At 31.3% G+C, this 14,137-nt stretch overlaps 1 protein-coding gene across 1 annotated transcript in view; it reads right to left on the reverse strand.

The window, feature by feature from the left end:
* LOC130451739 (atrial natriuretic peptide-converting enzyme) overlaps window positions 1–14,137 on the reverse strand; it is a 116,466-nt gene that overhangs the window by 51,084 nt on the left and 51,245 nt on the right. Inside the window, exons 3-6 of the mRNA XM_056790955.1 lie at window positions 4,474–4,645; window positions 2,746–3,399; window positions 2,064–2,190; window positions 1,667–2,002 (exon numbers count right to left, since the gene is read on the reverse strand). Of these exons, the coding sequence (XP_056646933.1) occupies window positions 1,667–2,002; window positions 2,064–2,190; window positions 2,746–3,399; window positions 4,474–4,645 (1,289 nt within the window). The remainder of the gene's footprint in view (window positions 1–1,666; window positions 2,003–2,063; window positions 2,191–2,745; window positions 3,400–4,473; window positions 4,646–14,137) is intronic.

The raw sequence follows: 14,137 nt of genomic DNA on the forward strand, positions 1-14,137 counted from the left end.
CTGATTTAACAACAGTCACAGTTACGCGGCCCAATCCTTCCAATGTTTTATGGAACCAATTCTTCGAGGTCTCGATCTGGTATTTTTTTATCTAGATGATAATTTCATAGTTTCCGATAATGAGGCACATCATCGAGACCAACCAAGTGTTTAATTGGCTAGCGAAATAAGGCGTCATAATCAACGTACATAAGTGCGTATTCGGCGTCAACAAGATAGTATTCCTTTGTTACGCCATCAATAACTATGAAATCAAGCCCCCGACAGAGAATTATGATTACCCACAGCTGCAGACCGCCAAGCATGTACGTCAGTATCTCGACATGTTAAATTTTTACCGAAATGGTATGCCACATACAATGCACATGTAAGTCCTTTTAAACAATATGCTAAAGGAATACTTGAAAGGAAAAGTTACGATGGGCTCCATCAGCGACGCAGGCATTTGAAAAGATAAGGTGAAGCTCTTGTTGTAATTTAAGCAAATATTTTCAAATTTTGTTACAACCAAATGAAAAATAACACAAAAATATTTTTCAACTGAATACGGTAAAATGGAGATTCTTCACTAATATCATTCCACCTCTCTGTGACATTGATAGCCTCCCTATTCTAAATTTATTTAATTCGAATAACAAGTAAATTATTTAAGGATCAGTTTGAATAATTGAACAGCTTCTAACGCTAGTTATATTAAATTAAATTATCGAAGCTTCAGTCTATCACAAATCTCTGTACCTGAAGTAAATACAGAACATTCCAATTGAGCTACGTTAATTTGGTAATAGATGATAATGATGTTGCAGAACAATGAACAGTTGATCACTATCAAACTATGTACAAGCTTAGGACAAGCTTACGTAAATTACTTTCCTATTAAGAAATGAATCTGTTTTATCACAACATGGCACTATTAGACTCAGAAGCGTATATTTATTATAGTATAGCATTATAAACAGTACTTGATGCAGACACTGGCAGTAATATATATGATAATGATAAACGCCGAAATTAGGTCTGCAAAAATCATTTCTATAAATTTGTAGTAATTGTCCAGTTTTCGAAAAAGAAACATTATGCTATGATATTCATTGAAGCATTACTAAAATCCTTTTACCAATCAACATATAACATCAACATTATAATTAAAAGACACCTAAATTCAAGATGATTTATCTACAAAACAAATAATTTAAAAAAATATTAATATGAGCTCTTTCCAAAAACTATTTGGGTATTATATCCAGTAGCAGCCGTTATCATATTATTATATTATACGTATTATAATGGACATGTTATCACGAATTTAAATAACAGCAATCCAGAAATTGAGTATATTTGTGATAGAATTCTGCACATCAAGAAAGATTCATTTCGATGAGTCATTTTTCTAGAAAAAACAGCAATATACAAAAGCTTCATTACTAATAAACCCAAAGCTGACATCAATAAAAACAATTATAAATAATTCAACTCATACATAACTAGTCAAAAACAAATTGGACGATAATAATAGAGCTGTGTATCCAACCAATTTCTTCTTTGAGCATAGTTTTATCAACTTTCTTATTATTTTCATAAAATTGCGCATTTTAAAACCTCATTTCATTATTAACATCACGCAAGGTACAGGTTTTAATACTAACTATTCGTAAAATAATCTTACCGAGGCATAAGCTTCTACAAGGCCTAACAACCCCTCCTGTTGGCCCACACTTTGGAACAAATAAGGAACAGAGGAACAGTGCTGCCAAATCATAGCATTTCACGTCGACCACAGCATCATACACTTCCAACTCTTGTTCTGCATCCCTTTGTCCAAAATGACCAATATAGTTTGGGAAAACTGTGAAATTGTACGGTATCCTATGCTGTTTACAAAACTGTACTATGACTGGCAAGCATATACCAGGAGCTGGATTTTCACTCTTCTTTTCTACTATTATTGGATTAGTTGTTACGTTTAAAGATTTATTAACTACTTTAACTGAAGTAGGGTAGGCTGAAAATAATAAAGTGATAGTGGGAATACATTAATAATCAAAATCATTTCATTTATTTACCTTTGAAGTAAGCAGCCATTCCAGCTCCAATAGCGAAAAGTGCTACAGCGTTAATGACCAACTGTGCAAATCTGAACTTTAATCTATTGGTGTACATTGACGAAGGTCGTCGCATATCTCTAATTATCTGTAATAAAAAACCTTGGATACGTATAACGCATAAGAATAATATCTGAAAAATCACAATTCTTCTAATACAATCACATAAATGCTAATTGCGACTTATTATTTGAAAATAGCTTTTCCAATGCACCGCAAGTGTATTGAACTCACCTCTCTCGTGTCAATGAGCTTCCCTAATAATATAGTACTCGAAAGTACTTGATAAATATGCCAAAAAACTTAATTGATTCGGAAATAACAGTGGTAAGAAGATGAATGATCCACTCACTAATTTATACTTAAAACAATTTAATCAAGCAATCCATACATCGGTTACTTCCAAAATTTCTAAAAAATTTAAATCGAATAATATCCTGGGATCCTGGGACAAGGACTAGATTACTACTACAGAGGTAGTGTCACACCCATTTACAAAAACAGAAAATATAACAACTGACCATTTATCATTGGTTTAGAATAGGTATTATGCCTTATACCTTATGAATCGGTTAATATCATATTTAATCTCTTATCAAGTTAGGCGAAAAGGTTTGTGATCTATCATTTTGATTGAACTTACCCTGTGATGAAGAGACATGTTGGAACCATTGTGGAATCTGACGATAGTTTGTAGACTTGCGGGTGTTGATGCACTTTTAGTAATCATAGGATTTCCATTTGGGTCATCATCCGGAGTTTTCGCCTTTGATATGTGAACACCATTTTCTTTCACGGGAGTTTTTGGGGGCAGTAAAGGAGTTTCCATTGTTTTTGTTGTATAGCTTGGAGATGAAGTTTGACTGAAACTGTCGCTTGATATACTAGAATCTTGTCTTATGGATACTTTCCCTTGGGAATGCTGGCCTTGAGCTTTGTTTGTTGAGTTATTAGTTCTATGACATTTAGATCCGGGTGCGGGAGGGGGAGGTCCTATAGGTACTGGCGGCAACTTATATGTAGATGATTTACAGTTTTGTTTGGGGCAGGAGTTTCTATTGAAATCAAGTCGTCGATTGATGTTACTGATCTCATTTGAAATATGACGAGCAGGTGGTTTGGGTTTGTTTTCAGAAAATATAGTGGGTAGTGCACGACATTTTGGGGTTGGAGGAAGTGGTGGAGGCTCTGCTGACTTAACATGTGCCACTACTTTTACCTGGTTAGTTGTATTTGTAGTAACAGGCAAATTTCTTTTTGGTACTGGTGGTGGACGTATGGAAATTGAAGCCTGAATCTGAAATTAAAAGTTATCTGAACCATGCAAGATTATACTACCAACATTGCGTCATTATTTTTTCGCAAATTCTTAGCATCCATAATAATTATGGATAACATAATTATTATGTCTATAACAATGGAACAAGTTTATGTTACATATTTTTATAGAGAATGAAACTTAATTGGAGAAAACCTGCGTATTTAGTAAAGTAGTTACTGAATATTTCAAAAATGTATTTGGAATGGCTCTCTTGAATTATAAATTGATATTATTTCTGTAAAAAGTGCTAATATCATTGAGTAATTTTCGATATTCATGGTCTTGTATCGAAATAAACATATTTCTGTTCATTGGCGCATTGCCGAGAACGGGTCACGTGTTGCCAGAGTTCTTTTAACATACATTTTTATGCAAGAAAAGAAGTTTACCAACAGTTAATACGAAGTGTAAGAGATTGTATAAATAATAAAAACATGTTTTGTCGTAACTGTGATTCGTGTTGTACGAAATGAAGGATGCAGTGCTGCTGATATTTATCACAAGATGAGTGTCATGTACGGTGAATACTGTATGAGTGCCAGTGCTGTCAGACAATAGTATCGTAAAGTTTCCGAAGGATGAACAGCCGCTCATGACGAAGATAATCAAGGGCGCAACTTTGTTGCTATTAGAAGTTTGGTGGACTACGATTTCGAGGAGACGGAGGTTTACAATAAGTGAACTTTCCACACATATTTCCTGAAATTTCACGTTTCCACTAAAATAAAACTGTGATCCCAGAGCTAGGATACCAAAAAATTTGAAAGTCTTCTACGACCCACCTTGCAATCCTTGTAATAAAATAATTTAATAATAGAAAATAATTTTTAATAAAAATAAATAATTTAATAAATACTAAAAGAACATATTTTTATTCTCAAAATTCTCTTCTCAGTAATAACAAGAGCGAAATCTCATAGCAATCAAAGAACATATTTTTTTTCTTTACTATGGATTGTGTTCCCGAATATGTTCTATTTGTGTAAACAACACCCAATTCTCATCCATAAATTTCAATCAATTTCATTTTGTTTGTAAATATATACTTACTGATGCTGGATGTTTCGCATTTTCTTCTGAAGTGGAGTAGGCATGTGCAGAATGTCTTCTAGCATAGATATTTGAGTTAACGGCTGCTAAAGTGAGTGATGTTGGCTGTAGTGCCGAGTGATCCCTTTCAAATATTTCTAATAGAGTTCGCTCGTTAGCCAGACTTCCCCATCTGCAATAAATAAGAATAATATAATTTCACAACTCTATAAAAAGTAATATTTAATATAAAACATAATTTTTTGTGATTTTCTGTTTTAAAATGTTGAAACTGAACAAATAATGTTGGATTATCATTCAACTGAAACTCAATGAAACTTTGATATTATTTTAATATCAAATCAAGACTCATCCTATTTCCTTTCTCTTTAAAAGGAGACCGCCATAATCAGATCATTGTATTCCCTAGTTTATATTGACTTTTTACATAATTCTTATCATATAAATTGATACTTTCTAGTTCACATAGCCATATGGATCTATGTATATTTAAGAAATAATTTTTTGGTAAGATATGGTATTGTTAAAAAATTGCACGTTTTTCATAGAAAATGAATAAGGTATGGTACATAAATTTTAAGAAAAAGGTCAACCAGCCCACTGACCAAATTTCGACTTTTCATATAAACCTAAAATTCATTCATTTTACATTTTTTGTGAACATTAGCTAATCTACCTAATGTATATCACCTTCACATTTTTTTATTGCTTAATGAAAAGTGATCTTCAGTTTAGCAAGTTTCTTATTTTTAAATTATCCAAAAATAAATAAAATTAAGGGAGCTCCTTAAAATAAGCTATTTATCTGAAAGAATTTTCTGAAATTTGGGTTCGGCTAATTTTTCTTGAACAATAGCTGACGAATGGACAGGTGCATTGACATTACGGTGCAAAACTAGTTTCTCCAACAAATGAGGTAGTTTTTTCGGCAAATGAGCGTGCAAGCAAACCTTCATAATATTGGCTAGTTGCCTTTTTCGTTTTTTTTTTAAATCAATATGCGATATCAAGAAACCGTGGCCTTATTGGCTTAAAAAATGATTTTTCCACGTTCTAGTTGTTACGAATGTAATTATATTTTTAGGATAAAATGGTGTATCCGAATCTTACCAATTTTTAATGTGAATGAGCTTTTGATCGGCAATAAGTAATAGCTTTCCCATATGCAATATATCGCATACCTGTTTGGTTGACATATTCATTTTGAATTGATATCTCACGTAGTTTTATTCAACGATCGCTAGGTACAAGAGCAGGGATTTTAAGAAAAAAATACTGTAATTGACGGTCTCCAACACCATTCGTCGTTATATGTGAAAAGCAGAGAATAACTAATAAATCATTTTATGCGACGGAAACTATTTAAGTAACTTTTCCTAGAATTCTTCAATTGGTTTTTAATATAAAGATATTCTTTTACTAAATAATCAAAGTTTTCTTTATATGAATATTGAAAATAGTATATATTCAGATTTATTCGAAATTTTGGCATATAACACCAGGCAAACAACCTATAAACAAACAGTAACTAACTATTTGCCTAATTACCCTCAACTTACTGAGACTCTTTCCGAATTACATGTTATGTACGTGCATATTATTTAACGGCATATTTTTTTGTTGGATTGTATGTACAGTTTCACCTTCTTATCTCTAGTTGTGATCAAATGAAGATAATAAAATAAGATGAACTGGAAATGATTTTTTAATCCAAAATTGGCATCTACAATTGTATAAGAAAGTGTATGTTTACCATAGAAATACTAACGTCCCATGATTAGCAATCTAGGAAACAATAATGTAACATAATATCAATCAAATTTATTCAAAAATCTTATGTGCCACTCTATATTTGACGTCAGACTCAGAAATATAATTTTTGATTTATGTTTATGGAAATAATTTAATTAATTGCAGGTGCAAGATCAGAAAAATAAGTTGAACTCAATCCGGAAAACCTCTTGAAACTTTTAAAATCTTTCAGTGTTCATGAGATTGTTGGAAACTTTTTCCCTTTTTCCATCAATTTACAGATCTATTCCAAACAAGACGGAAAGACATGTTGTTACCTTATCTTTTTTGTAGGATTTGTTTTAAAGAAAATACTTAATTAAAAAAAGTATTGACGAAATGTTCTCAATTATGAGTGAAATAATTCGACACTAGATACTACAGAATATTATTTGATTGTTTGGACAAAACAATTTTTAATAGTAACAGTTTTTGGAATTACCTAAGAAATTAACTGCGACTATTATTATTTTTCCTGTTTATCTACATAAATTGTTAAGAGGTGTAGTCCAAAACATATCACTTATTTATGATTCCTTGATATTATAATAATTATATCAACTGATATCAGTTCATCTCACCTTTCGAGATTTAGTCACAGCCTTTGAAGACTATCCCTGCAAAACTGGTATGTTTTGAAATTTATGAAGTGTATCTTGTAAATAACGTAAGGTGTAAGGTGTGAGTTATCATCAATTAGTATGAAACAGAAATAATTATATCCAGTTCAGTTCTCTCCACAAATTTAACCACAAACTCTCCTTTTACATTATCGACATGAAAACTTTTTAATTGCAGCTTTAATCTGAAGCAGACTGATGATTTGCTTATCCAAATAATGTCATTACAATATTGTACGACATTCAAATTAGTACTATTAGCAAGAAAGCTAATAGTACAGCTCATACCTTGTGCCATGAGAACTAGAAGTCCGTTGACATACGAGATTTATCCTGATTATATTTGAAATGGTTTTATTCTGTATCATCCTTAAAAAATATTTGAAATTGAATAATACAATCCCAGTGGTATTTCCACTTCTTAAAGCATGTTGAGAAATCAATTTGGGGATTTTGCCCTTAGATTATTCGTTGCATTGGTTTCAACGGCATTTTTGTCATTGACTGGTGTCCTCTGAAAAAAACAAAAAAGTTGGTACCCTACTGCAGTGCGTCTAGACCGGTCTTGTGAATGTGAAAAATAATTTTTCAGTAATAATATGCCAATTTAGCTGTTTTCTCCCAGTTTTTACTATCTTTTATACGTCAACTCCGATGAAAAGTTTATAGACATATTAAGATTAAATTCTGATGTAATTTTCGTAATTAGAAATGAAAATTTACAGTCACGTGTACCGAATGATGTATGTCCATTCGGAATATTTCCAAACTCCGGAATAGAAAACCTTGCAAAGTTGCCAAGCTTGTAAACTTTCAGTGAGAACCGAACATGATCAATGTTGGTTAATTACTTTCCAAGTTCCGTTTCAAATTTCATGCATGAATGCAGAGGTAGTTAAATAAAGAGGAACGAAATAAATATAAATGATGGATATTTGTATGTTCCCAAACCATAAAGTTGATAGCATATGAAATGCTCCAAATAGCATTTCAGTTCTCAGTGTAAGATTAAACTACAAATTTCTATATCACACGTTTCTAAATTATTAGCAAACTAAACTTGCATGCAAAAAATCGACCCATCTCTCAGGTTTCAGTTCGCAGCATACTCAAACAATAAGTCAGAAGTTATTAGAGATTATGTTTAAATAGACGATCGAGTTTGAAAAAATATACAGGGAGAAATGAGTCACTTCTAGAGAAGATTTTTGAACAATTATGGGTGAAATTTTTTTATAGAAAAATTCAGTTTAATTTCATATCCGGGCTCCATCTAGGAAATCTGACTGTACAACAACAAATCCAAGAAGTATTAAGCAATATGTTATTCCATACGCCGTTTCAAATAGAGGAAGGATTCACGTTAATATAGAAAAACGCCCGACTACATAAGACCACATCAGTTTTCCAATACCTTGAGGTGGTTATTGAACAGTGGGGAATTATAACTCAAGAGTCATGAAAGCATTACTGAAGGCGAAGAAAAAACTGGATGAAAGCTCCAATAATGATATGTGGTGGCAATACAAGCTACCATATAAGAATTTTACCATTATTTTTAAAATTGATCATTCAAAAAATGAGGGATTATGACTGATTGACTAAAAGTTATTGTTTATTCTTAGATTTTGAGCCATTGAATTCGCATTTTTACGCAAGTTATTATCTCATTATTCAAAATGACCGAGGAACCTTTTTGCCCATATAAGATTGGCAATATTGGTAGTTATGCGTATATTTTTACATACAAATAGTATCCGCAAAATAAACATTTATACAATACTCGGATAATTTCGCTCATATTTCCGAAGATACCAAAATAATTTTCGCAGTTAGCTGAGTTAGACTATTTCGGATCTTCATAACTTTTAACTAAATAAATTGTCAAATATCAAGAAGAATTGTTAGTATATTTTCAGCTATACTTGGTTCCTATATCAGATTGACTCCTGAGTATCTATTTTGCACCTTATACAGATTCATTTGATCACAGGTTGTAATTTTGTTGATTAAAAATATATTAACTTTTTAAATACAATAAATTATCCATGTGAAATATAAAAACATGAAAATTTCCAATCATTTCCGATATTTTTTTATTATACTTCTTTTTCTACTTTTATTAGGAAAGCTCGTAGCAACAACGAACCAGTCTGATGTGAACAAATTTGATTGATGTGCCGATGAAGGACAAAATCCTCAATTTTTATGGATTGCCTGGATTTCTACCACACTCCACATTCTTTAAGCGATCAGGGCGATGAAACAGAATCGTCGAAGTTATTTAATTATCACGATTTATTTTAACAAATATGTTTTGAGTCCTCAACACTTCCAAATTAATTAAAAACCAGTGTTCTAAACAGTTGTTAATTAATTATTACGTATTATCGAATCCGAATATTTGTGCTTCAAAAAATGATATAACTATTAAAAATAAACAATCTAAGTAAGTAAATATGTAACATTACAATAGTCTAGAATCGCTAATTTTGTTAATCAGAGCTGTTAACATTATATTCTACCAAACAAATTAATTTCCAAGATTATTCGTTTAGACTATCTGCATAACATTTTGTATTTTTAAATCTGTTTATCACTCCTAATATCTTTGAAATAGAGAAATATGGATTTTTATTCCACAGGCAAAATAAATGAAAAGAAAAGAAGTTCATGAGTGACGACATTTATACACAAGATCTAACAAACCTCACAAAAATATTTCATTCTATTCAAATGTTCAAATTCTGTTCATGATAGACCATAGAGCAGTAGAGAGAGACACTATAATAATTGAAGGTAATGTTAAACAGTAAACACACTCCACCTGGATGAAGAATATGAGTGCAATGCTTCACAAATATGTTGTGCTAAAGATTATTTGGCTTTTCTTATTCACAATCACCCAGTAAAGTGTGTACTCCTCCCTACCTCCCTCTCAGAGAAGGCAGCAACAAAAACTGGTTATATATGATTCTTTAGTGCCAAATTGGGAAATATTTTTTTAGTTTGTTTCACATCTAATCCACACAGAACTTTAGCATATGTAATGTTTATCTATTTTTATGGATTTTATTGTATAAATTCATTCACGGTGACATAATGATAGTGATAAAGATCTAAGGGCTTAAATGGTTTGCCTTAATGCGGAAGGTAACAGACTGTAACCAACCATAGGACTTAAAGCACACTGAAAGCAACAAGTAATGCAGAATATCGCAGCGGTGGAGGTGAGGAAAGATACAAAGGAGTGGAACAAGATAGTGAGGAAAGCGAACTTGAAGCTGTGACAAGTTGGAGAGTGGATGAAAAAAACTCACAGATGATTGGTTTATCGCAAAGATGAATCCAATAGGGCGGGCTATTATCCACAATAGATGGAACGCCAATAAATATATATGAATAATACTACTTATATATATGTATATATATAAGTAGTTTTTTATTCGGAACGTGGCAAGGAAAACCAAAGTGGACTAATTTCAATATATTTTCCTAGCTTTCGAATACTTATGTATTCATCGTCTGGGAAATAATTAATTGTGATTTTTGTGATTTTTGATATTATTGAAGCTTGTAAAAATTTTCAAATACCAGAAATCTTAATTGATTATTTCCCAGACGATCAATACATAAGATCTCTTCTTTTCTTATAATTTTTTAATTAAAGACAAATAAAAATTTTACGTATCGACTTCTTTTAGTCTTCATCAAAATATAGATATGTTTTTTGGTGTTTTAGATTTTAGTTTCATGAAATATTTGTATAATATATCATGTCCTTTATGACTTATACTGATATCATAGTTATTGGAATAATTCCACAGTTGTTAGGAAAGTTCTTGTATTTATGGCAAGGAGAAATGTTTTTTGTTTTTATGTTTTGTTTCTGTTTCACTTCTTAATTGCTTATAGTATATATTTATCCATTTCTTTAATATGTTGTCTTTTTTTCGGGGTAAGTATTTTCTTTAAATGCAATGTTTGCTTTTTAAATAGCTAAGCATCTAAATTCAGAATCTCATAGTTGGATAGATCTATCCGCCAAACTTTATCACTGATCTTTTTTGTGACAGGATGACATGAATTAAAGTATAACATAGATACTACAATCAATTTAAAAACAAAACAGAAACGAAACATCAAAACATAAAACATTTGTCCTTAGCATAAGTACAAGGACTGTCTAAATAGGACAGAATCAGTATTTAAAAAATAGCATAATAGGTCATTCAGCTGTGTATGCAGACAGATTTAAAAATTTTATGGTTTGGGGAGTCTACAATAGACTAGGGGTGTCTTCAGCAAAGCATAGGATAGTAAACACATCTAATAATAACATTAATAAAGAAGGTATATACAAGAAGGATTCTATGGCTTTTCTAGAACAATTTTTCACTTAGTTACGCATGCTCTTTATTATAAAACCAAACTTTGTGCACATAATTTTACGATGTGCTATTTGCAAAAACTGAAAGCAGTCATTTCTTTTGACTACCAGAGCTACTCTCAACAGACTCTCAACAGCACTAATAATTATTTGATCTCATTATCATTTTAATTTTTAGCATAGGCAAACAAATTCAGAGGAATACTTTCAATAATTATATGTTATGGTTTTAGCAAAAATAGTACATATATTGGTTTAAAACGTAGTACTTTTGATTTGACCGATTAATGAAAATATATTGTTAGGAAAATCTAGGCACCACGTCAATACGAGCTCCCACACATCAGTTATAACAAAAATGTTTTTGAGTAGTCATAACATCGAAATATATACAGATGAAATATAAATTTTAAGTCAACGTTTTTCTACACTTGAAGAAGTGGTTGATGCGTCCAAAACACATGTTTTGGAGATACCTCAATCGGAATGTAAAATGCTCCGATAATTGGTTCAAACGCATGCATGATCTTAATGAAAAATATTTAGGAAAAAACAATAAAGCCATACCCAATTATAAATATTTGTTTTCATTTGTCTGTCTCAAAACTTAAGAAACAACTCTCGTACATCAAAATAATAACTAAACAATAAGCGTCTTAGTTGAAAATTCAAGTGCAGTATATCCGTCAGTGGTAGCAGTATAAGTCAGACAATTTTTTAGATGCTCTCCTATACTACTTTTACGTTGGTTAGGTTAGGTTTTTTTAGCTCACTCAACTTAAAGTGATTAATGGGGAAATATATATTTCACTAGATAAACCGTAGTTTGCACACCGAATCAAACTTTTACATAAAGAATTTCTATTAAGTGCTTTACAAATATGTTTTTCAAAGGAAATTTTTCCAATTTCATCCATCTCTGTCTTGGGAACGTTAAAAATAAGATTTAAACACTAGACAGAATTCATTCAAATCCCTTCAAAGTATATAAATGTCTACATTTGTCGATTTTTTGATAAAAATATATTCGGCAACACGCCTGAGATTAGATTAACCTGATCAAATATTTTTTTTTCACTTAAATTGCGATGAACCTTCACTTATATAGGAATAACATTGATTTTCTTTCCTACAGTTGAATTGGAACATTTTCAATGAGAACGATAAAAGCAGTAGGCTTAAATTGGTTGTTATATGTAATTCAAATATAAACATCTACAAACAATAATAAAATCTAATGTTGCATACAAATTTCGAAACATTTTCAACAATTTTATACTTAGGTCAGGTTAGAAATAGAACGGCACTACTAAAATATTGTTTGATTCTTTAAATAGGTTATACTACAGTTTCCTCAAGTGACAGGGAAATTACGATTGTCAAAGTCACCATTTATTGAAATTGCAGACAAAGAAGGGCAGCATATTTAGTCATATGGATTCCAATAGTAGATTGATTTCTGTTATTTCTGTTTAATCATGACATACTTTTGCATTAAAAAAACAGTTGGGTTGGAGAAAAAAATGTCATTACATCTAATATGCTCTGTTGTTCCCGATTGAAGAATAAGAATAATAGGACAGGATGATATTTGATAAATGTACCAAAGATTATTTTCATCACATCTACATAACTTTTTGACCAAGAGAATTGATATAAATAATAATGCATTTTATATTTCTGATTATTTTTATACCTTATATAATTTATTGCGTTAATAACCATATAGAAATTATATGTTATACTTAAGAACTTCTTGAAACTGAATAGCCCCTAATTTTTAATGTAAGAACTTTTGATTGAATCAAAAGAGTACCTTTTTGCTGAAAAATCGATTGAAAAATTTATTTTTGCTATCTTTAGATTGTACAGGTTGGTCCTGTAAAAGCTAGGGATTGTAAACCATTGGGCATGAGCCACCCCTGGTCTTCAGGTAGTAGTGTAGAATTTTTTACTCCGACAAACAAATCACATGGACATCGTAATCATCCATAAAAAATTTTAATGTTCGAATATAGAATTTAGAAAATATAAATTCTGATTTCACAACTTTAAAGGCATACAATTTTTGTTTATGTTACAGTATTATTTTCACGTCATATATTCACTCCCGAGTTTGTTACGTCATGTCTCTGAACACCCTGTATAAAATTATAGAACATATTAGATCAGCTTAACATAATTGCTTAAACTGCTCTACAGCTTTTCACTGATTGAAAAACAGTTTTACTTTTGAATGTGATTGACTTAGGAACGTTAAAAGGGGTAGTTGAAAATGTATGAACAATTATAATCTAATCAAGAAGATAGCCTACGAATCAATGGACTATCTATGTATACAACAACTATTATTATTAACAATGATCAAGCTGGCCTACGATCAAATGTTTTGCGAATATTCATATATTTCAATAAACTGCACATTTATTCAACAGGTAGGAACCCAGGCTATTAAAGTTTCTACGCGTGTACTACGCCAGAAATACCACATCGAACTTCATCCAGCATGTCACTTCGGAATAAATACAGAAACATTTGCGAACAGAAAATCCGTGTTACTAAGAGAAGCTAGAGTCTTGCCAAAAATCAAAACTACCTTATAAACATAGTTAAGACCAAACTCGACTCAATCTGCGGCTATAATCAGTACCAATTAATCAGCATAAGACCCTTCTCACTTCTGCATGATTTCAATCTACACAATTTTAATCATTTACGGAGTACTAGGACTGTACAAACTTCTACAGACTTCTACATAGGACTCCATAAGGGCCAGAAATCCAAGATGATGATCAATCATTACCATTAGTTTTGTTTGTTCAAATTTCAACAAAGAATTCAGAAACAACAGCTCACTGACGCA

The sequence above is a fragment of the Diorhabda sublineata genome, chromosome X (genome assembly GCF_026230105.1).
Source record: "Diorhabda sublineata isolate icDioSubl1.1 chromosome X, icDioSubl1.1, whole genome shotgun sequence".
Lineage (NCBI taxonomy): Eukaryota > Metazoa > Arthropoda > Insecta > Coleoptera > Chrysomelidae > Diorhabda > Diorhabda sublineata.